Source organism: Mobula birostris, chromosome 22 (genome assembly GCF_030028105.1).
Source record: "Mobula birostris isolate sMobBir1 chromosome 22, sMobBir1.hap1, whole genome shotgun sequence".
Classification (NCBI taxonomy): domain Eukaryota; kingdom Metazoa; phylum Chordata; class Chondrichthyes; order Myliobatiformes; family Myliobatidae; genus Mobula; species Mobula birostris.
Genome location: NC_092391.1, coordinates 14,445,746 through 14,470,057, shown reverse-complemented (window position 1 = coordinate 14,470,057; position 24,312 = coordinate 14,445,746). Strand labels below are relative to the sequence as shown.

At 39.8% G+C, this 24,312-nt stretch overlaps 1 protein-coding gene across 2 annotated transcripts in view; it reads left to right on the top strand.

Annotated features, from left to right (window-relative positions):
* The window catches only part of rab14 (RAB14, member RAS oncogene family), a 31,808-nt gene extending 7,960 nt beyond the window's left edge, over positions 1–23,848 (top strand). For both annotated transcript variants that reach the window (XM_072240067.1, XM_072240066.1), the window contains 7 exons: positions 7,108–7,166; positions 9,242–9,295; positions 13,376–13,553; positions 17,352–17,418; positions 19,555–19,642; positions 21,416–21,446; positions 21,787–23,848. In XM_072240067.1, the coding sequence (XP_072096168.1) occupies positions 7,115–7,166; positions 9,242–9,295; positions 13,376–13,553; positions 17,352–17,418; positions 19,555–19,642; positions 21,416–21,446; positions 21,787–21,964 (648 nt within the window). In that variant the 5' untranslated portion in view covers positions 7,108–7,114 and the 3' untranslated portion in view covers positions 21,965–23,848. The remainder of the gene's footprint in view (positions 1–7,107; positions 7,167–9,241; positions 9,296–13,375; positions 13,554–17,351; positions 17,419–19,554; positions 19,643–21,415; positions 21,447–21,786) is intronic.
* The last annotated feature ends 464 nt before the right edge of the window (positions 23,849–24,312 follow it).

Genomic DNA, 24,312 nt, shown 5'->3' with positions numbered 1-24,312 from the left:
GAACTGTTAATCATTTCCCTTCTATGCCCATTGACCATACTTTGGCCTCCAGCTGAGAGCAGCAGATACAAAGATTTTGAGGAACTGGTCATATCCTCATTTTTGTTGAAAGCAAACAAATGACCAAGTATTTAAAATGTTAAGCCACAAAGTATATTGTAATTGGGTACTGCTGTTACATGCTTGTTGTAAATGCAGAACTGCAGTTTCTGATATGCATGCCTTGCTTACATACAACTACTTTTAATAATGACTTTTCAACAAGATCTTCACTCTAATTTCTTCAACTGTTGACATTACCATGAAGGTCAGGGACAGGTTTTTTTTAAGATTTAGCATTATTCCAATGTTTGAGGATCTGGTAGAGGAATGGGTCAAAATAAACGTCTCTCATCACTTTTAGCTTGTATGATTGATCACTTCCAACGCCGTGATTTTGAAGTTGCTCAGCTGCTTTGGTTTTGTATATTTGTAAGAGGTCCATGAAACAAGAACAGTGGAGGCCAATAGGCTGGTAATAAGGGAACACGAGGTCTGCTGTGTTCACCAGCAACTTTTATGTGTGTTGCTGGTAATAAGGGATGTTGGTTTCAAGGATGGAGTTGTTCAGTAGTTCCATTTACTATCAGGAAAGTATTCAATATACATTCTGAAATTCCCTTTCTTGGTAGACATCCACCAAAATGGAAGAGTGCCCCAAAGAATGAATGACAGCAAAAACATTATAACCCCAAAGCCCCCCACTCCCCTGCCACACACAAGCAGCAGAAAAGCAACAACCCTACCCCATACCCACCAACTTCTGCAAAAAAAAAGCATCAGCACTCTCTACTGAGCAAGCATGCAATAGCAAGACTTCCAGTAAAGACCATGATCTGCAGTATAACACAAACTAATTGTTCACCCAACAATCCAACATGCCACAGACTTGCTCTTTCCCTAATAAAGAGAAAAAGAGGTGTTCCCTTTCAAAGTGAGAGGGAAGACATAACAAAATGATTGGCTGATTTCCCGTGTTAAAAGTCAGTTGTGCTGCTTTTTTCCGCCCAAGTGCTGTGACTTGAGAATCAGCGACACTCTGGTCCACTGACGAGAGAGTTCGACTTGCCCTGTACAGTCTCCGACAGCCAATCTGTTATTCTTGATGTTTGGTTCTCTTCTGTGACAATTCAGTTGGTGGCGACGGCTTAGAATCAATCTGTCCCTGGGGCCACGAAACTTTGAAGGCGAGCTAGTCTTCTAGGCAGCATCCTGGGGATATTGAAAAGTGGCCAGTCATGAGCCTGAGAGCAGCCCCACCATCACAAAGAATCGAAGTGTGATTGGTACTCCAGGTCATGGTCTTTAACAAAACCCCATCTACTACCTGAAAGGGAGAGATATCTAGAGTAGAAATTAAGCTTTTTTCGTAGATGAGCACAAAGGAGTTGCAACTTAGTGCCATCCTGACTGCCTCTGTCTATCACGAGGAAATCTGCAGATGCTGGAATTTCAAGCAACACACATAAAAGTTGCTGGTGAACACAGCAGGCCAGGCAGCATCTCTAGGAAGAGGTACAGTCGACGTTTCGGGCCGAGACCCTTCGTCAGGACTAACTGAAAGAAGACCTCGTAAGAGATTTGAAAGGGGAAGGGGGAGATCCAAAATGATAGGAGAAGACAGGAGGGGGAGGGATGGAGCCGAGAGCTGGACAGTTGATTGGCAAAAGGGATATGAGAGGATTATGGGACAGGAAGCCTAGGGAGAAAGAAAAGGGGGAGGGGGGGAAAGCCCAGAGGATGGACAGGGGCTATAGTGAGAGGGACAGAGAGAGAAAAAGAATGTGTGTATATAAATAACGGATGGGGTACAAGGGAGAGGTGGGGCATTAGCGGAAGTTTGAGAAGTCAGTGTTCATGCATGACTTCTCAAACTTCCGCTAATGCCCCACCTCCCCCTCGTATCCCATCCGTTATTTATATACACACTTTTTCTCTCTCTCTCCTTTTTCTCCCTCTGTCCCTCTCAGTATACCCCCTGTCCATCCTCTGGGCTGTTTCCCCCCTCCCCCTTTTTTTTCTCCCTAGGCTTCCTGTCCCATGATCCTCTCATATCCTTTCTGCCAATCAACTGTCCAGCTCTTGGCTCCATCCCTCCCCCTCCTGTCTTCTCCTATCATTTTGGATCCCCCTCCCGCTTTCAAATCTCTTACTAGCTCTTCTTTCAGTTAGTCCTGATGAAGGGTCTCGGCCGGAAACCTTGACTGTACCTCTTCCTACAGATGCTGCCTGGCCTGCTGCGTTCATCAGCAGCTTTTCTGTGTGTTGCCTCTGCCTATGAGTTGTTCAGAGCCATTTGCAGTCGGGGTTCGGAGGAAGGAAGGCTATACAGCGCTCTAATGGAAGAAAAATGCCGCTTAGAAGATAAATTTTTGTATACAGGAATGCAGAGAAAATTGTTGGACTAAGAGCAAAATTATTTGTGCAGTACATTATGATACTGATTTTCAGGTGATGATCAGCAGTCCTTTATATTGAGCCTGCCTCCTTTCCCTGTGGTAGTTTTTGTATTTTTGATTTTGAATTGGCGACAAAGGAAATGTATATATTAGCATGTTAATTGGGGTGGAATGGTGATGTTATTGATCTTATGGTAGTGGTAGAAATGGAAATTGCAATATTTAGTATGTTGGAGAGTACTGGTTGACTTGATACAAGGCAAGTCATTGTCAGAGTTCGGGACTTTTGGAAGCTACAAGCAGAGTAGTGCAATTTAACAAGATAACCAGTATGTCAGTTTTGACAGGTGTCAGCTTTGGTTCCCTTGATGTTGTCATGACGTTGGTTTGGAAGCTTTAGTGAAAGTGCTCGTTGTTGGATAAGTATTTGTCATACTCGAGACTGTGGAATGTTTAAAGATGAAATAACATGCACTATTCACAACTTGAACTCATTACTCCAAATAAGTTTTCACTATACCAATTTTTTTATATAAGAGTCTTTGGTTCATTGCTTCTAACAGTAAATAGTCACAGCATATTTGCTTTCTCTTCTTTCCTTACTAATGCAGTACCATAGCAGTTCTTTTGAGCCATTTGACATAAGTCTTGCTTAATGCCACTGCTATTGCCCCAATGCGCTTTGGGATTTTCTTTGCCCTTCTGAGACATGCAGTTGACAGTACAACAGAAGGGATCTACCTCCACACTAGATGAGATGGCAGGCTTTATAACCTCTCCCGCCTCAGAGCTAAAACCAAAGTGTGCATATCTGTGATCATAGACATGCTGTTTGCAGTCGCATCCCGCATTCTGCAGCACCTTCAGAGCTTGATGGATCATTTCTTCCAAGCCTGCTGAGAATTTGGTCTATCAGCCTGAAAAAGACACATGTCTTGGGTCAAGATGTAGAGGCACCACCAGTCATTACCATTGAAAAGTACAAATTGGTTGTTGTTCAGCAGTTCAGATACATCCGACATCTTCGGATGTAGAAATTGACAAGTGCGTTGAGAAGGCTGCAACAACTCTTGCCTGCCTCACCGCATGAGTCTGAGAGAACTCCAAACTCTCCATCAAAAAAAAAGATGGCAATGTACAATGCTTGGTTCACCAGTACACTGCTGTACAGTAGTGAGACCTGGACAACATACAGCAGGAGAGAAGGCTCAATACCTTCCATTTAAGGTACCTTCGCATCTTGGACATCTCCTGCAGAAAGAGAGAGTACCCAATGCTGGCCTCCCTAGCATGTATACCCTGCTCAGGCAGGCATCCTCTATGGTGAGCTAGCTTCAGGCAAGGGAATCGTTGGCAACCCACAACTGCGCTACAAGGATGTCTGCAAGTGGGACATGAAGGTGCTGGACATCAACACTGAGTCCTGGGAGGAACTTGCAGCCAACTGCTCCAGATGGAGGAGCACTCTGAAACAACGCCTTGAGTCAGGTGAGGAAGAATTCCTGCTAAAGACAAACTGGCCCATTGAAAGAAATGCTGCATTTCCAGCAGAGCTGAGGTCACTTACTGATGCAACCTTTGCAACAGAGACTGCCACCCTTGCATTGGTGTGTTGTCAGCCACAAATGGTGCTGCACCAAAAATGTTGATAGCTGGAACACAACATCCGTGATCAACTTCGACCAATGGATGGCCACACCTCCATTTCCTTCAAAGCATTCTCACTCTCATATGTTGGTAGCATAGTGGATAGCACAACACCTTACAGTACTAGTGACGCAGGTTCAATTCAAGGCGCTCCCTGTAAGGAGTTTGAACGTTCTCCCTGTGACTGCATGGGTTTCCTCCTGGTGTTCCAGTTTCCTCCCACGGTCCAGAGTCGTACTGATTGGTCGGTTAATTGGTCATTGTAGGTTGTCACATGATTGGGTAGGATTAAATTCGGGGATTGCTGGGCGACATGCCTTGAAGGGCCTATTCTGCGCTGCATATCAGTGAATGAATAAATTTGGTTTAACTTGGGGTTTTTGCCATGAGCCACTATATTAGGCTGAACTGCAGGCAGTTTTAAAATACATCCGCAAGCATCCATTTTTCAATTCAGTGAAGCATTGAATAATTATCTTAAAATGTTATGCCAAAATACTAATTTGCATTGTAGTGGAAAACTATTCTCTTAGCTCCTTTGTATTTGACTTACATTGTGGCCTTGGATAAATACTTGGCACCTTTTCTGACTATGTCATATACTTGGGCAAATGGCATACTTGAAATATTTAAGGTGTGCACAGGATCAGAGGTGTATACAGGATCAGAAGTAAATGTAATATGTTAAGTATTTTGCTGAATGATACCAATACCTTGATGGTGATTTGATTATTCCACCGTTTTTTCGTAACTGTTTTACTGATTTTTTAAAATTGGAGATATGGGGGAGAAATGGCAGATGGAGTTTGAACTGGCCAAATGTAAAGTGTTGCACTTAGAAGATCAAATGTAAAGGACAGTACACTGTTAATGGAAAGATTCTTAACAGTGATGTGCAGGGGGCATTTCTGCATTTAGCTTCCTGAAAATAACTACATTAGTTGATAGGTGGTAAAGAAGGCATGTGACATGCTTGCCTTTAATAGTTGAGGAATGGAGTTGAAGAGTTGAAGTTGTCTGGGGGTTTTATAAAACTCTATGATGGTGACGTATAAAACCTGACAGCTCTAACACTGTCACCAACCCGCCTGCTCAAACTTTCAACCAATCCCTGTTGCTCTCCCGCAGCCGAGCACTGCCACTCATCTAACAACTGAGAGATCTGCTCTGCCCTCGTCTCGCACATCTCCGCCCCTCTTGGGGTGGACACTATCCCAAGTGCCAGGCGGAGCCTGCCAGAGCTAAAACATTTATTCGCAGACCCTACCTCCAAATCAGGCCACTCTTTCCTCTCTCTCCCAACTGCATGGACAGCCCCGAGTGCCACCTTCAACTTGTCAATGCCAGCCTGAACTCGAACAAAGACTGCACCCACAACACATACAGCAATCACCAGCAAATAACGCACAGAGACACACATTACAGATTTAAACAGGGCACCCACACAGCATACTAGCAGATTCAATCCTGGACGAGCCCCCACAATGTAGCCCCCCCCCCCCCCCCCCGGCCAGCCTCAGGGTCTCGGCTCGCTGTCGTCTAGGGAAGCAGCCCTCGGCCCCGCCAAACTGGGTAATAGTTTGTGTGGATGCTGTGTGAGGTACCCCACCTCGCCCAAATAACAGACAATACACCAGATGCAATTAAATGATTTACAGTTTATAGATATTACTGGAACTATATAATTGAGAGAATAAAATATAAAAGGAAAATAAAAGGCGCCACACTTATCAAAGTTCAATCTCCTTGTGCACAAAACAGTTGGAGCTCAAGGACCACCTTCTTCACCCTGCGACCCCTCGGACCACCTCGACCGGCCGCCTGGGACCAACAACGGTGGTCGACCAGAGGCTCCACACGAGTCTGAGTCCGTCTCTGTCTCCTCGCCGAACGCCCTCCTCGGGGTCTGACCCCGTTAGCGGACATCACAGCACCTTGTCCATCCTCTGTCTCGCTCTCCCGCCTTCTCCCCCAAAATCCCGCGCATACAGTATCTTCAAATACACCAAACCCATAACAACTATCCCAATTGGTTAATAGCACCCTCTTATCACACTCTAAACCAAAACAAGCTGCTAGCGCAAACTTCCTCAGCGTTTAACACAACAAAGCTGCATTCCCCAGATTAACATAACAAAGGCGCCATTTTAATTAGCCTCCGCAGTAACATAAAAGTCGAAACCCCCTTACATCTAGTTAGGCCTCTCCTGGAATGTTGCATTCAATTCTAATTGCCAATTTATAGGAAGAATGTGGAGACTTTGGTGAGAGTGCAAGAGAGGTTTACCAGGGTGCTGTTTGGATTAGAGAGCATGTGCTATAATGAGAGGTTGGACAAATTTGGGATGTTTTCTCTGGAGTGGCGGAGGCTGAGGGGAGATCTGATAGAAGTTAAGATTTTTGAGGGATAAGTAGACAGCTGGTATCTCTTTTCCATGGTTGAAATGTCTAATAACACAGGCCATGCATGAGAAGGAGGTAATTTCAAAGGAGATGTGTTGGGCAAGTTTTATTCTCTAGAGTGTTGGGTGCCTGGAATGCGCTTCTAGGATTGGTGGTGGAGGCAAATTCATTATAGGCGTTCAAAAGGCTTTAAGATAGGTACAAGAATGTGCGTGAAATGAACAGACATGGATATTGTGTTGGCAGAAGGGAGTAGTTTAATTAGGAAATTGATTACTAATTTAATTTGGCACAGCATCGTGGGCTAAAGGGTATATTCCTGTGCCATGCGGTACTGTTATTCTGCAAACAGTGTGATGCTGCTGTATATCATTGTCAAGTAAGAATCCCTGCCATTATCTATGGTGTGAGGCACGACATTTACTCATGTACAGCACTGGCCCTTTTGATAGCACTTGGTAACTAAGTGAAGGAAGATTCTGGTAGACTGCACCACATTGTCGTTGCTAACTTTGACAATGCACAAGACCAGAGTACATCAATAAATGCAATACTCTATTGTGTTTTCAGAACAATCAGAATTTTAATTTTATTGTAGAATCTTCTTTTTTCTTTGTAGAGCCAGGATGGCCACTGCTCCATACAACTATTCATACATCTTCAAATATATTATAATTGGTAAGTACAGTTGGTTTTGAATTTTAAGTTCAAATTTGAGAGAGTGCAGTTTAATAGCTTACATGTAGAAATGAGGTAGCGTGTTCATAAAGCAAACAATGAACTTTTAAAAACAAAGTTAATGTGAGTGATTCAGCTATCAATATATCTGATTCATCTGGCAGTTTTCAAACTTCCTATCCCCTTTTAATTTCTTTCCAAATATTTTCTTGCTGTTTGCTACATGCAGTGTACTTCATGTTTTCTTTGACCATGCTAAGCTGAAATCTGAAGTGAAAATCAAATTAAAGCAAGTCTGTAAAAGTTTCTGTAACTATAAATGTTAGAAATAATGCCAAAAATGTCATGACTCTTGCTCCTAATTAGTCTTAATCAGAAAGTTATGCTCTCCAGCACTAATTCAGACTAGGCCAGTGCATTGCCGAGAGAGTATTGCACTTCCATGTATCATGTGAGCCATTCAAGCCCTGAGGTGAGCATGTTTCCCTAGAATAATTTGAGAAGCAGGGCATTTCTCCTTTTTCTTTAACAAGTTAGCATATCAGTTATCTCTTATTTGCTTTCTTTGGAATTTGTACTGTACATGAACTGTGTACAAACATAGATTATAGAATCCAACTGAATATAATGCACTTTAGTTTGCAATATGGCAAAAGTTTTGTTCTGCAGATATAACTTCAGACTTTGGATAGAATCTAGTGTACAAGTCTGATATTTAGTGTTCATTTTTAAATTTTTGAGTTCATCTCTTGGAATAGTTGAACTGGTTTTTAAATTGTTCTGTAGTAAAATGACCAAAGAGCTCAGACTTATTTTGAATGGAAAAAGTCCTTGCAAGAAAGTCTTCGAGCAACTGTGGGTTTATGATCAAGAAGAACGCAAGTCATATGTAGTTCTTGTGTACAGTTCCATTAAGGGGTTTTTACTTGAGGGTAACCTGCAATCCTAGTGTCTTGTATTAAAAAAAATTAATTTGCTACTAATGTATTCCATATATAACAAAGCTTTACTCAACATGTCAGCACCAAACAGTTGACTAACAGAATGGTAAGATGTCTACATAAAATGATATTGTAGGACATAGAAATTGCTAAATATAATGGTGAAATTTGATATCTAAGTTATAACATCCTCTTTAAGTGCTTTATAGTATGTTATTAAATTCAAAAATAATTATCCAAGGTGTTTTTTTTCAAAGCAGTGCAAACTTTAAGGTTACTAAATGCAAATAAGAAATTCCAAGTGGTTGAAGTGGGAGGAAAAAGTTGTGGGTCAATTGCAAAATATGTTTTAGGATGTCAGCTGTCTATACTCGATAACCAACTTTACTGAATTTGGTTATGTGGATCACCTGCCCTCAATTTTTTTTTGACCAGACGAGATATGTTATCCCAGCAATGAATTTCTGAATTGCAATTCTGCTACTTTTGCTTTGCAGGAGATTTAAACAAATGCACACCATGAACCATTACCTTTTTAAAAATTTGCACCATGGTTTTAATATTACTTCCATTGTGTGGAGATGTCTTCTAAACATTTGATCCTTTCCTCTGTCAATTCAAATTCACTATAAGAGTCTTTTGCAAAGGAAGAATATTGTAATTTGGTTAGTGTAAATCCACTCTAGTAAGTTTGTTTTAAAAATACCATTATAAGGTCTTTAAGTGTGGTCAAGTAATAAGAAAACATAGGTAATCGAAAATAGAACTGAGAGATTGGCACAGATTCATTTTTTGTGAAGGGAAGCCTATAAATTTTGCACCTATTTGTTTCTATGGTAATGGTGCATGACATTTTTAACTTCAAGTGCATCATGTGAAACATTTGTACTGAAATCAAAGACTGTCTTGTAGGACAGGAACTTAATCAGAGTCTCTACATTTTGTTCAATAGATAGAGCAATATATATTAGCAGATGAATTTGAAATTTGGAAGGAAGATTGGTTTCCAGGAAAGATATTTTGGTTTGAAACTAAAGGTTATGAAGAGTGATAGCTAAATGTGCTATATTTTTTTAAATTGTCTATGACCTTAATCCTTGTTATGACCGACCTGAAGGTTTCTTTTTATTATAGGAGACATGGGTGTAGGGAAGTCATGTTTGCTTCATCAGTTTACAGAAAAGAAATGTAAGTAAATATCATTAAAATCAATTTTCAATCCTTAACTACAAATGTTACTGAACAATAGGTACTGAGTTTTAGCTCTGCTTTAGTCCGATACATTTGTTCCAACTTGTGTTAGTAAAATACAGAAATATGCCTTCAAACCGAAAGGAAATAATTCTTCACTCACACTCTACATGAAGCTATCAGTGGGTTTTCAATACATGTTCTTTAGACTCTAATATGACACAGTGCATGCAAAGGTGTGCTTGTTTAGATTGTATAATACAGGTGCTTGTTGTTATGCTACTATTTTAATTGCATGTGTTAATCCCATGCTTTTCTACTCTTTCCCCCTCGAAATACTATGTCCAGCAATTGAAATGCTAAATCTCTATTGAATTGGAAATTATTGTCTTTTTTTAAAAAATGAGCTTGTAAAGAACTTTTGGCAAAGTCAGCTTTAAAAGGAGAGAGTGAGAACTTTTTTTCCAGATATTCACTTGGCTTGGCACTAAGTTCAACGTGCTTAATTCACGTTTGTCTAGAATTGGAGCACATTATCTTGGTTGTTGGTTAACAGTCATTGCCAATTAAATATGATCAAGTCTGATAAAGTAGGGTTGAACACTTCTCCAACACCTGACTTTGCCAACGTTCGTTTCTCTTCTAGAGTCACCAGTATGTTGAATGAAATCCCTTTTGAACAGAGGAGGACTTTCTTTAGCCCAAGGGTTGTGAATCTGTGGAGTACATTGAAAACAGATGGATGTGGAATCCAAGTCGTTAGGTATATTTAAAGCAAAGATTGATAGGTTCTGGATTTGTAAGTTTTTCAAGGTTACAGGGAGGAGCAAGAGAATGGGGTTGAGAGGGAAAATAAATCAGTCTTGATGGAATGGGCCAAATGGACTAATTGTACTACTATGTTTTATGGTCTGGATAAGGTAACCAATTATTTTGACACAGAATGTGGCCATTAGGTCCATACTGAACACCCTGCAGAACAATTCTCTATAATTCATTCTCTTGTATGCCCATCAGTTCCTCTGGTCTTTTTGCCATTTGCTTACATCGAGGAGTAAGTTAGTGGGCAGTTAGCAAACTCACCCAACTATGTGGTGACATCCATGGTCAGGGGTGACCTTGATCCCTGAAGCTGTTATACCATTGGACTGACTGCCAAGTTTCTTCTTACTGTTTTGATGCCTTAATAGGAATTAGCTTAATTTTTGTCGCAGGCGTTGACATGGCTTTAAATGTGGCCACCAATACAAAAACTTTTATAATACTGTAACAGCCAGTGCTATAAGATTGAATGACATTCCCAGGATAGTCACTTACTAACAAATTTTTGGTTGATTCCTGCTCTCTTCTACATTTTAAGTAGGGATTTAATAACTTTCAAATTTTGGAAATTAATCTAACGATGAAATGTTTTGCCTCCTGTTTTAAGACCTAATAATGTTTAATCCAGGGTATTAAAATCTTCTAATCATAGATGCCTTTAGAGTTCTCTACTCTGCAATATCAGCCCACTATGTCCACGTAGCAGAAGTTTTATATTCTAGCAATTGTTTCACCATCACTGTAATCTAACTTCCATTTTTGGCCTCAGCTAACACGTCAGCCATGATCTCAGAATGGCGGTGCAGGCTCGAAGGGCCGAATGGTCTACTTCTGCACCTGTTTTATTAGAGTATGGTAATGAGAAAGGATGATTAATATTACACCTTCTACTCTGACCTTCCTGTTTAGACAGATTTTCGGATTTAATAGTGGTTGACAATTAATTGCCAGTGGAATGATGCTTAAAACGGATCTCTGTAGTGTTGAGGAGCTGGTCTTCATTAGCAATGAATGCCTAGAAGCAGAAGTTTTGAATTTATGTAAATCAGTGTAGGTGCAGTAATTAGGGCAAATGCTATGTAAGCCCTTACACAATTTGAATAGAGGAGTTATGAAGATATACTGAAATTATATAAGGCACTAGTAATAACATACTAGGGGTATTTTGTAGTTTTAGTCTTGTCTGAAAGGATGTGCTTATTGTAGGTGTACAGTGAAGATTCGCAAGACCCATGCTAGAGAGGTGGTTGTGTGAAGAGTGTTTGTGTCAATTGAGACTCTAGTCTTCAGAATTTTGGAGCACAAGAGGTATCAATGAAGCTGTAAGATTCTTAAAAGGCTTGACAAGATAGATGCAGGGAGGATGTGGCTGAGGAGTCTTGGACCAGGAGCGCAGTCTTAGTTAGAACAAGGCATAAGGAAGGCAGAAGAATGGGGTTGAGAGGTAAAATAAATCAGCCATGATCGAATAGTGGAGTAGACTTGATGAGTTGAATGGCCTTAATCAACTACCACATCTTGTGGTCTTAGAGGCTGCTTGGGACTGAGAAATTAGTTTGTACGTGGTGGTGAACCTTTGGAGTTCTTGTCAGTGTTTATCCTTTTATTACAAAAAAAATAAATTGATATATCACTGGGCTTTATAGTGATAATGTTGGAAAATAGCACAGAAATAGAAGAATATCAATGATCAGTTAAATACCGTAGGCTCGAAGGGCTGAATTACCAACAGTTGATATTTTTGTTCAGTTGATTCTAAACTTACTGATCCTGCATCCTCTTGGCAGCTAAGCAAACTTTTTCTGGTGGTTGGCTCTCTGTGGAGCAACTGATGCTACCTGGATGTCTTCCCTGAACTCTAACTACAGTGGGATTTATTGTATCTGAAGTGATTCGGTAGCACGATAGTGGACATTATTCTTGACACCACATTGAGGTGTAAAACGAAAAAGAATTTGGAAACATATTCCTGTTTAAACAAAGTCATTTAAGCTTAGTTCTGAGCAGCCAGATGCATCAAATGTTTTTCACTGACCTAAATTTCCTGCTTTCTATTTAATCCACTGCCACAGACTTGATATCTTTATTTCTTTCTCACTAGTTGTTAGATTAACAGTTTAACCATTTGTTTTATACTTAATTCCTTGTTTAAAACTCTTTGACCAGCTATGCAGAGTTGCAGATTGTGACATTTTGCTATGGATTTCCCCCACTTCAGACAGTTTTCCAAGATGAGTATGATGGACTGTTTTGGTATAAATTCCTTTTAATCTGGTTCCACATAATAGGTGATTTTTCAATGTGTTCCAAGAACCTGATTTGAAAAGTATTAACTCTTTAAGTTTTCAGAAGCAGTCCTAGGATACCCTTTTATGTAATTCAACATTCAGAGGCAGTTACAGTTTGGAGGTGTCCCATTATCAGAAGTTCCATAACCACAGTTTGTTGCATATATCAGATGATGGCTTGGGGAGTTCTTGTATGATAATATTGGTGTGCTCCCAAATCAAGATAATGCATGCCAGAACTAAAAGGGCAGGTCTTCTTTGTGCAGTACACTGCTGGGGTAACCCAGCAAGTTGGGTAGCATTTATGGAGAGGAATAGAGTTGCCATTTCAAGCCAATGTACTTCGTCAGGGTTGGAAAGGAAAGTGGAAGAACCCAGATTAAGAAGGTGGGGGGAGTACAGTCTGGCAAGTGATAGGTGGACCAGTTGAAGGGGAAGTGGTGGGTGGGGTGAAGTGAGAAGCTGGAAGGTGATGGGCTGCAGAAGAAGAAATCTGATAGGACAGGAGGACAAGTTGACCATGCAAGAAAGCGAAGGAGCAGGGGTACCAGGTAATGCGTAAGTGAGGAGAAAAACAGTGAAAGGGCAACCAGAATGAAGAATGGAAAAAGTTGAAGGGAGAGGGAGGAGAAATTACTGGAAGTTAGAGAACTTGTTTTTTTTTTCAGTGGAGTTGGAGGCTACCCAGACAGATTATAAGTTGCTGCTCTCACACCCGGAGTGTGGCATCGTGGCAGTAAAGGATGCCGTGGATTGATGTCAGAATGGCAAGTTGAACTGAAGTGGATGGCCACAGGGATATCTTGCCTTTTGTGGTGGAATGAACGAAGATGCTTTTCTTAATGATTAATTGAGATGTGTGGTATAAATATTAAAAAGTTGTCATTTTGTGTAAATGCATAAAAGGCAATTTGCTCCAAAAATAAGCCATATTGCCTGTAACTTTAAATGTTTCCTTCTATTTAAGTTATGGCTGACTGTCCCCATACAATTGGGGTAGAATTTGGAACCAGAATAATTGAAGTTAGTGGTCAGAAGATCAAACTTCAGATCTGGGACACTGCTGGCCAAGAACGATTTAGGGCTGTTACACGAAGCTATTACAGAGGGGCTGCTGGTGCACTCATGGTCTATGATATCACCAGGTAACTATGGACATCTGAACTTCAGCTGATGACATTGTTGAGTTTTTTTTTAGCTTCACCAAAATTTGCGTTCTTCATCTAGCTGATGGGCTAGTTTCATATCCAATCTTAATTTTTTTTGACCACTCACACCACAGTATAAGCTTATAAGCAGTAATTTTAGAGTCGTAGAACACTACATCATTGAAACAGGCCCTTCAGCCCATCTAGTCTATGCTGAATTATTAATCTGCCTTGTCCCATTGACTTGCACCCAGACTATAGCCCTCCCATTGATGTACCTATCCAGATTTCTCTTCTGGCAGCTTGTTCCACACCCACACCACTCTCTGAGTGAAGAAGTTCCCCCTCATGTCCTCCTCAAACATTGCGCCTTTCACTCTTAATCCATGACCTAGTCTCACCCAACCTCAGTGGGGGGGAAAAAACTTGCTTGCATTAACTCTCTATAGTCCTCAATTTTGTTTCCCTCTATCAAATCTCTACTCATTCTTCTATGCTCTAAGGAATGAAGCCCTAACCTGTACAATCTTTCCCTATAACTCAGGACTTCAAGTCCTGGGAACATTCTTGTAAATTTTCCCTGCAAATTTTCAATCTTTTTGACGTCTTTCCTGTAGGTAGGTGACCAAAACTGCACACAATACTGTACACAATTTGGCCTCACCAGCATCTTATATAATTTCAACATAACATCCCAACTCTTGTACTCAGTACTTAGATTTATGAACACCAGTGTCCCAAAAGCTTTCTTTACGATCCTATCTACCTCTGATGATACTTTTAATAAATTTTAGATCTGTACTTGCAGGTTCCTCTGTTCTACCACGCAATTCGGTGCCCTACTGTTCACTGTCAAGTACAAATGCTAAAGAACACATCACAGACCCCAGTTTGTCTGCCCAAAGTGCAACACTTCACACTTGTATGCATTAAATTCCATTGCCATTTTCAGCTAATTTTTCCAGATGGTCCAGATCTCGCTGCATGCCTTGATAGTCTTCGCTGTCCACGATACTCCCAAGCTTGATATCATTTGCTGATTTGCTGGTCTGGTTTCCCACATTATCCAGATGACAAACAATAACTAACCCAGCACCGATACCTTCAGCACACCACTCGTCACAGGTAGCCTGTGACATGGCAATCAAAGACAGCCATCTACTGCCACTCTCTGGCTTCTCCCCCAAAGCCATTGTCTAATCTGGTCCCTTAGAATAAGAGGAAAGGTATGTTGCATCCGGAGTTTCTCCGGTTAGCGGACAATTTCCCTCCATGCCTCTCTGACGTAGTGGGGAACTGCGTACGAGGCAAGTTACAGCAGTGGTTTGCCATTCCCTTCTGCCGGGTGAGTTTCCAAAGAGATCACCAGCTCGTAACCCAGCACGGATGGAAAGCATGCAGGAGAGCAAGCTGGATTTGAACCACTACTGATTTCAGACTCATCAGCCTATAAATTCCTGGCTTATTCTTAGAGCCTTTCTTAAACAACAGAACAACATTAGCTTTCCGCCAGCTCTTCACTTATGGTGGCTAAGGACATTTTAAGTATCACAGCTAGAGTCCTTGAAATTTCTGCACTGGCCTACCACAGGGTCTGAGGGAACACCTTGTCAGACCCTGGGGATTTATCTATTCTGATTTGCCTCAGACAGCAAACACCATCTGCTTTATAATATGTATACAGTTAATAACTTCGCTGCTCCCTTGCTTTACTTCAGTAGATTCTGTGTCCATCTCCTGAGTAAATACAGATGCAAATAGTCCATTTGAGATCTCCCCCCATCTCTTTCAGCTTTATGCATAGATGACCACTGTGATCATCCAGAGAACCAGTTTTGTCCCTTGCTATCCTTTTGCTCTTAATATATCTGTAGAAGCCTTTGTAATTCTCTTTTGCCTTGTCTGCAACAGCACCTCCATGTTGTCTTTTTGCTCTCCTGATTTCCTTGAGTGTTCTGTTGCATTTGTACTGGGCCCCATTTGCTTGTTCTGTCTTTACCTGTTATGCATCTCCTCGTTAATCAGGGGCTCAATATCTCTCATAAACCAAGGTTTCCAGAACCTGTTAGCCTTGCCTTTTTATTCTGACAGAAACATGGAACCTCTGTACTCTCAAAATTTCACTTTTGAAGGCCTCCTACTTACCAAGTACATCTTTGTCAGAAAGCTTGTCCCAATCCACATTAGCCAGATCCTTTCTGATGCCATCAAAATTGGCCTTTCTCCAATTTAGAATCTCAGCCTAAGGACCAGACCTATCCTTCTCCATAATTATTTTTGAAACTAATGGCATTATGATCACTAGATGCAGCGTGTTCCCCTACACACACTTCTGTTGCTTGCCCTGTCTCGTTCCCTAATAGGAGATTAGTATTGCGCTCTCTTCAGTTTGGACCTGTGAATTGATTAAGGAAACTTTAACACATTTAACAAATTCTATCCCATCCAGCTCTTTTACAGTATGGGCATCCCAGGCAATATGTAGAAAGTTAAAATTACCTACTATCACAACTTTATTTTTACAAATTTCTTTCTCTAAATCCTGCTGACTGTTGGCTGGTCTGTAATATAATCCCAATAACACGGTTATCCTTTCTTACTTCATTCCAATCATATGGCTTCAGTAGATGAGCTCTCCAGCCTATGATGTCAAACACTGTCATGACATTTTTCCTGAATAGTAAAAACATTGCTCCCCCTTTAATCCCTCCTGCTGTATTACATCTAAAACAATGAAACCCTGGAACATTGAGCTGTTAGTTCTGCCTTTCCTGCAGCCAAGTCTCACTAATGTTATAATACCATGTACTGATCCATGCCCGAAACTCATCCACTTTTCCTACATTAATCCTTGCATTGAAATATACACAACTCTGAACATCAGTCCCACTATGCCCAACCTTTCGATTTCTGTCTTAGTAGCCTTAATAACATCTTTCCCCACAACCAGTCCACTATCTGTTCTGACAGTCTGGTTCCCATCCCCATGCACTCTAGTTTAACACCCCCCCCCCCCCCCCCCCAATCCCTGTGTAGAACTGGCAAACATTTTCGCAAGGATATTAGACTGCTCCAGTTCAGTTGCAAACTATCTTGTCTGTACAGATCCCACCTTTCCTGGAAGGGAGCCCATAATCCAGAAATCTGAGGCCCTCCCTCTTGCATCTTCTCCTTGGCCGCATGTTAAACTTTATGATCTTAGGTGGTTTCTTTTTCCAGAATTGTAATGTTGCCTCACCCTGCCTGAACTAACTAAGTAGCAAATGCATTCTAAGATGCTATTTTATAAACTGAGCACTATGGCAATATGATTGTAAATAAGTAGAGAATAACTAGGTGTCTAATGTAGACAATATTTTATTTGAGGTGCAGCATGGTAACAAGCCATTCCAGCCTAATGAACTTGCACCACCCAGTTACACCCATGTGAACAATTAACGTACTCTAATCTGTACGTTTTTGGAATATGGGAGGAAACCTATGTGGTCACGGGAAAATGTACAAACTGTTTACAGTTGGCAGTGGAATTGAACCTGGGTTGCTGGTGCTGTAAAGTGTTATGCTAATTGCTACGTTAGGGTAATTAATTTGGTTTAAGATGACCTTTTATATTTCCAAATGTACTGCGTGCAAGGCAAATTATGATGGTAATGTTCACTATCTCAAGTCCACAGGTTTCATGTGTGTTACTGTTTAGTCGTAGACCTTATAGTGATTTAAATTTGAATTATTTATGGCTGCATAATACTTGAAGAATAAATTTGAATATATTTGTGTGAATTGTGTTTTCTTTAGGCGAAGTACTTACAACCACCTTAGTAGCTGGCTTACAGATGCAAGAAACTTGACTAATCCAAATACTGTAAGTGAATGTTTTGTAGAAGAAATGACTAATAGTTTTGAATGACTTCACTGCAGCTCTGCAAGTTTTCCGGAGTAATTATCTGGAAACTTGCACCATTTTAAGTGTTGCTTCTGACTCAAGGATGATTGGCTAATTTAGCAGGAACATGATTAGAACTTGGGAGAGGGTGGGAAGAGTTTTCGCCCATGTCTGCTGGTGTGGAAAGATGCATGTCAAAAGGAATGACTTCATCCAGTTTAAAACTGTGCTGAATTGATTTGTATCTCTATTTAAGAGATAAGGATCACCACCAGATCATGAGACTATTAGTGTGCTGCTGATTCAGCTAGGCAGCAATTTCATTGATATCTTTGTGACTAACTCAGATGAATCTCATTTATACAAACCTTGAATTTGCCCTGCAATGAAACAGTGATGCAAAAGTCATTTTTATATTTAAGTACATATTTTCAGCGATCTGTTTTCAGTACTATGCGTTAACTAAAATAAATTTTATGGACATTCTTAAGTCCAACACTGACTAAAAAATGGAGTATTGGGGGTTATCTCCTGCAATCTGAATTGAAAGAAACCAGAAGTAGATCAAGAGTACTTTGCAATCTGAAAGATAAACCCAGCATATTCCTTGTGGTCACAGTATGGCTCCAAATCTCCTGCTAGTGGCAATACGAGGGGTGATAAGTTCGTGGTCTAAGGTAGAAGGAGTCAATTCTAGAAAACCTAGCACATTTATTTTTCAGCATAGTCTCCTCCTACATTTACACACTTAGTCCAGCGGTTGTGGAGCATAGAGAACCCTTCTTTGTAGAAGTTGGCGTCTTGGACCTCCAGAAAGAGGTCCACAGCAGGGGTGATTGATAAGTTCGTGGCCTAAGGTGGAAAGAAATGAGTTATTAACTTCAAATTTTCTGCATAATCACTCAGAGTTGAACTGCACGTGCATATAACGAGAGCTGTATAATTCATAGACCGCTGGACTAAGTGTGTAAATGTAGGAGGGGACTATATTGAAAAATAAATGCTAGGTTTTCTAAAATTGACTCCTTCTACCTTAGGCCACAAACTTATCAATCACCCCTCGGAAGAGGCAGAAGCAAAGTTCTAATGCACAGAATAATCAGAGGCGTTTTGAAATTGTGAATGCATCTTAAAATAATTCCAAAACTGTGGGGGAAAATCTGTCAGTAATTAAAAGTTAGTGTTTTTAAAAATGCTAGTCTAGAGTAGGTCAGCAATACAGTCAAGTCAATGAAACTTGAAGATAAGCCAGTGTAAAGCTGAGGGGCCAAATAAGAAACAAGGTATGTAGTGCCCAAGTCCAGTGGCAGGATGAGGGGTCAGATGTGTCTCTGTCTGACCTTGAGCACTTCCTTACCTTTGGACTCAATTGGACAAGTGCAGAAGTCATCAGAAGGCATGCGAGTGTGGGGTAAAAATTACTTCAGCTGAGAAACCGGCTGAGCTCATTGAATCCTAATGTCACATTTCAGGCAGTCAGGCATAACTGTCTTTCATCTGTGTAAGGCATCCATATTGGTTGGGTTGCTGAATTGTCTGTTTTTAAATGGGACTTAAAGCAAATGGGGTTGTTCAGTATTGATTGTTAATCAATAAATATGTAAAGACTTAACGTGGTTATAACAATTGTCCCTTAGTATTGTGCGTCTAAATAGTTGGTAAATGAATATAAATTTGGTCTGCTTACTTTTTGTTCCTGTGAAACAGATTGTCTGATTTCTTTTTTTATATAATTTAGCTGCAGCATAACTTTTTAATAAACTGAACCTGTTTCAAGTTACCTGAATGAAGCTTAATTGTTGTCAAACAAACCTTTAGTTTGCGGTAAGGGCAGATTTGTTTTATGCATGAAACTTAACTTCCCTGTCTGCTGATAACCGGGCAGGATAAGTTCTGCAGTATTTAAAACAAAACCAGAAGACAATGGAAATTTTCAGCAGGTCAAACTGCATTTGTGGGAATAGAAATAGTGTCAATGTTGACTCCATTTCTCTTTCCATGGATGTGGCCTAACTTGAGTATTTTCAGCATTTGCTGTTCAGGTGTAGATGGACTACACCTGCAGTTTTGACTGTTTTTTCCCTCTAGTATTTACTTTAATTTCTGTTCACACAGGTGATTATTCTTATAGGAAATAAGGCAGATCTTGAAGCCCAACGAGATGTAACGTATGAAGAAGCCAAACAATTTGCTGAAGAAAATGGTATGTTTGCTGCTGCACATGTAGAGCTATCCTCAATTTAGAAACAAGTTTTCTGGGCAAGGAAGATTATCCAAAATTGTTATATAATTCCTTAATCTCATCCAAAGGAGATCTGGAAACATTAATACTTTGTCTTTAGATGTTATCTTTTGGAGGTGCTTACCATAAAATCATTTTCATTGATATTAGTCAGTTTTGTATGTTTAACTGTTCCTGCTGTACCAGAGGACAACAACTAAACATAATGTTGGCCATGCAGTGGATAGGAATCCAAATGATACAAATTTGTGATTCTAATTTAGCTCTGTAATCCCCATGCTTTTTAAACCCACTCCCTGCCCAAATGAAGATTTTAAAAACTGCTGAAATCTTGGAAGTTGTGGCAAGAGTGAAAGTTGTAAGAATTGATTTTAGGGGCTTCTAATTGTGGCACTCATGTTAGAACAAGTTTATCCATTGGCACTGTAAAAATAAATGTCCAAGAAGTTGGCTGCAGAAATTGTACCATCTGCTGAGATCACTGTACACCAAGAGATTCCATTGTAAGCGGTAAAAGTTTGGATAAATGCCATTCTCCAGCACAGCATCACTTCTCCAAGATCTGGTTGTAATTAAGCTCAGGTCATGCAGTACGGTTGGTGATCAGTAAATGCTTAGGATGAGCGTCTTATTAAAACATTCCATTTTATCAAGCCAGAGAATGTTTAATGATGGCTTTAACTCTGAGAGACTAGCACTTTGTATTTGGCAGCTCCCTTACTGGAGCGATTTCAAAACTGATTTTAAATCTTACTTTAAATATTTATCTATTTTTGGAAACAAAAATGCATTGGTTCCCACTAAGCCTTTCCATGTTTTCATCAGCCCTTTCTCAGCAAGATTTCTTTTTACTGGCTTTTGGAAGAACCCTTATTGATTCCAAACCAGAGCAAGTTAAACTTCTTACCCACATGTTTGTGTAATTTTAAAATGTAGTTGAATCTTCTCTTGGCCTTGCTTTGACCTAGCATTTAAAGTTTCTCCATTACAACAGTTACAGCAGAGGTTGACCAAGATTAGGCTGGTGTCTCTTAGAAGAAATCTGTTGCAAAATGAGATGCCCAGGACTGGATTGAATACTTGACCAGCATTTATTACAATTATCATTTATTCTTAAACATTGGCCATGAAATTTTAAAAAATGTTGACCTTTTGGCTTTGACTACTTGACACTTACTCACATCTGTTGTTTCTTTTCTGGTTGCGTCTTCTATATAAATTTTAGTGTTAAACTATTGCTGAAATTTGAATTTAACTTGGATTTGTGTAGTTTATACAGTTAAACCTTATACAGTTTAGTTTGTGCTATCAATCTTTTTGCCATACTAAATTGATCCATTTGCGGTTGTGTAGTGGTGGGTGAGGAGAATAGCAGCACTACATTTTGCTAGTTTATATTTTGTAAATGAGGTTATAAGGTAGCATGTTACTGTTGCTTTCTGTTTTGCTGGAAATAGTAGACCAAATTAAAATCCAGTCCATAACCCCACAGCTTTGTATTCCAGCTCACCTGTTGATTGGATTTGATTTTTGTACTAATGAGTTTAGATTTTATGTTGCCTAAGTGTGAAGTTCCTTACATGTCATGGCCTTTGTAAAATGTAGCTTTAAGTTTACTTATTTTATGATCTCGGATATGTCTTGTGAAATATTTTGCGGTTAAAGCTGTTTAATTTTGGCTTTTAAACAGACTTGCGAATTATTTCTGCCACTAAGTTTTGAATTTTGTTACAGGTCTGTTATTCCTTGAAGCAAGTGCAAAAACGTAAGTGTGCTGCTTGATACAAGTCACTAGAAAAATCTTTGAATAGTATAGTGGCTGTCTTGTCATCAATAAAATCCTTTCTCAATTTGTATGGAATAGGTGATTTGTTCTTTAGAGTGTTTCCACTTTGGAGTGAATTTTATTCCTGGCAGCAGATGCAGTTTTTGTGTTTGGGTTTTTGTAAAATCAGAAAGCATTCCTCACACATGACTCTATGGTAGATGATGCTTTGAGAACTAAATGTAAGAAGCAAGTGTATGGATTTATTTTGCCTTGGGGAAATGGTTTTTAGCCTGGCCTCCTTGTGACTGTAAATAAGAGACTCTTCCTTTGTTCCTAGAGGTGAGAATGTTGAGGATGCATTCCTGGAGGCAGCCAAGAAAATCTACCAGAATATTCAGGATGGCAGCCTGGATCTCAACGCAGCGGAGTCTGGAGTACAGCATAAACCGTCTGCTCCACAGGGTGGTCGACTAATCAGTGAGCCCCAGCCCCAGAGAGAAGGCTGTGGCTGCTAGTAATCTTCAGCTAGTGAACCTCTTGACCTTCCACATCCTACTCTTCTGTCTTTTGTCAAAGCAGTATTTCTCGCTGCTTCCTTGTCTGCTGATAATCTGGCAGGATAAATTTTGCTGCTGTGACAAGTTTAACACAATGATAAAAAGGCCTCTCGCTAAACCACCGTAGATGTTTATCAGGTTACAAGGAAAATGAGTAGAGTAATAAATCCTCTCATGCATGGAATTTAGAATTGAAATATTTTCTTACTTGTTCTTGTGGTAGTTCATCATCCCTCAATCTGTGATCCAATTTCAATGCTTGTCAGCTAAATAAATATGCTGACGTTGTATAGTTCCATCTTGCCACCATGGGGGGGGGGGGGTTATAGACATAACCTCACTATCCATTCAAAAAGATTCTTGTACAGTAAAAACCTTCTTACCCATACAACTGTTGTCTGTGCGGTTCAAAGTTACTGAGGTTCTTTGACTGTGAACTGGCATCCAGCTCAAACTACAGGATGTCTGTAACATGTAGAGTATGCTTGTTGCTGTTCATAAGTTCCCCACCCAGTTACAAGTCTTCATGGGGTTCTAATTCCAGCTCTTGTCTTAACCTTGCATGGGGAAATGGCTATTACTCATCTTTCCCTCTTTAAAATGCAAAAGAAGGCTTTGGTGTGCTTTTTGTCATTTTATTCTTTATTAACACGTAAATATGTATAAAATTTGAAGGAACTGAACTAACATTTAAATACATCTGTATGTATATGATTTTAATGAAGATACAAATTGATCGCTGGCACTGAGTACCAGTTTGTACAGTACAATCTAAGTGACCCTTTAGCACTAGAATGGATATAATCACATTTTAAAGAAAAATATGAGCAGTACTTTTAACACTAGTTGGTTGGGTTTCATATTCTCTTGTTATCTGGTTCCATCATTGCACTTGTGGAAAACCTGTACCATTTAATAATACTGTGCTTGTGCAGTCAAACCATGTAATGTTCTCTGTAGATGTTCCTGCATTTCTGGCTGTATTTACTGCAGTACTTCATTCAAGAAAATAACTGGGTTAATGTGTGCTTTTTACTCAATACATTTAGGTGCAATTGCCCTCAATGAATTAAATAGCCAAATTTCATTCCAAAAGCAGACTTAAAGGAGATTTGTTTTATATTTTACACATTCACTGTATGAAATACTTTGGGGTAGAGTGATTTGGATTTTTATTTCAAGGGGTGAAAGCTTGAATTTCAGCGGTGATTCGGCACGTTGCCTTGGGCGGCATAAATGTGGTTAAATGCTAATTGATAATATGCATCTTTAGTTGTGTATGAAATGGGGCTGCACTGCTTGGTTTACTTTTGATAGAGATGATGCTTAATGTTCAAAATACCCACTGACCAGGTGGAAAACCTTCACTCCTGTAGAAAAATGGGATCCTGTACAGAAATGCTTTTGGAAGGCCAAACTGGAATCTGCAATATATTGGAAAATTTGTCAATTTGTGCAATGTCCCTTGTTTGTAGAGTCTTGCTATTAATTTTAAGAATGTGAGCCTTTATGTTGAATATACAGGAGTGTTGTCAAAGGCAGTGTGGTTAGAAGTCTGTTGTCTTCGTTATGTTGTTAAGCCTTTGCTTTAGTGAGGTGTTGCCTAGGGACCATGGCCTTGTGTGTACAACATGCAGGGATTTAGCAAGGTATTTCATTCTAAGTTTGCTAAATTTTGCTTTAGTCATTAGGTGGTATGAGATCTGGACTACTCCTGAACAGCTTACAGTAGATCTTGTTTATATGTGACAGAAAAAGACTTTGAACTGCTGTAACTTTCATTTGATGAAACAAATGCTATTAATCTGAATATTTGTAAATAAAGTACCTGTATCTAGTTAATCTGTCCTTGTACTTATTACTTCAAATTTAACTATGGCTGGCTCTTCCTAACTGTAAGCTTGGTCAATTGATATTCCTCATTATGGCAGTAGGGGATGACATGTATTCTCTGCTTGGCCATGCAGTGTAGACTTAAACTAGGATGAGAAAGGAAATGGCTGCTCTGAATTAACATTACAGAGGGATTTGAAAAATTTTTTAAGTACTATATTACATTTCAATGTGTACTTTGGGATGATGGAGGATGGATATTTAACAAAAAAAAACAGCAACAATGTTTTAGAGAAACAGTTGGTTCTTAAGTTTCTGAAACGGATTTTTCTTCATTCTCCTAATAGTTGAATCTCAGTACTATTTCTCAGGGCAGAAGCACCTTTCACCTGCCTCTCAACTGATTATTTATAATTTTTTTTAACAAGAATACTAGCCTGTGGATAGTTGCTGTTGACCCTTCAGCCTTGTAT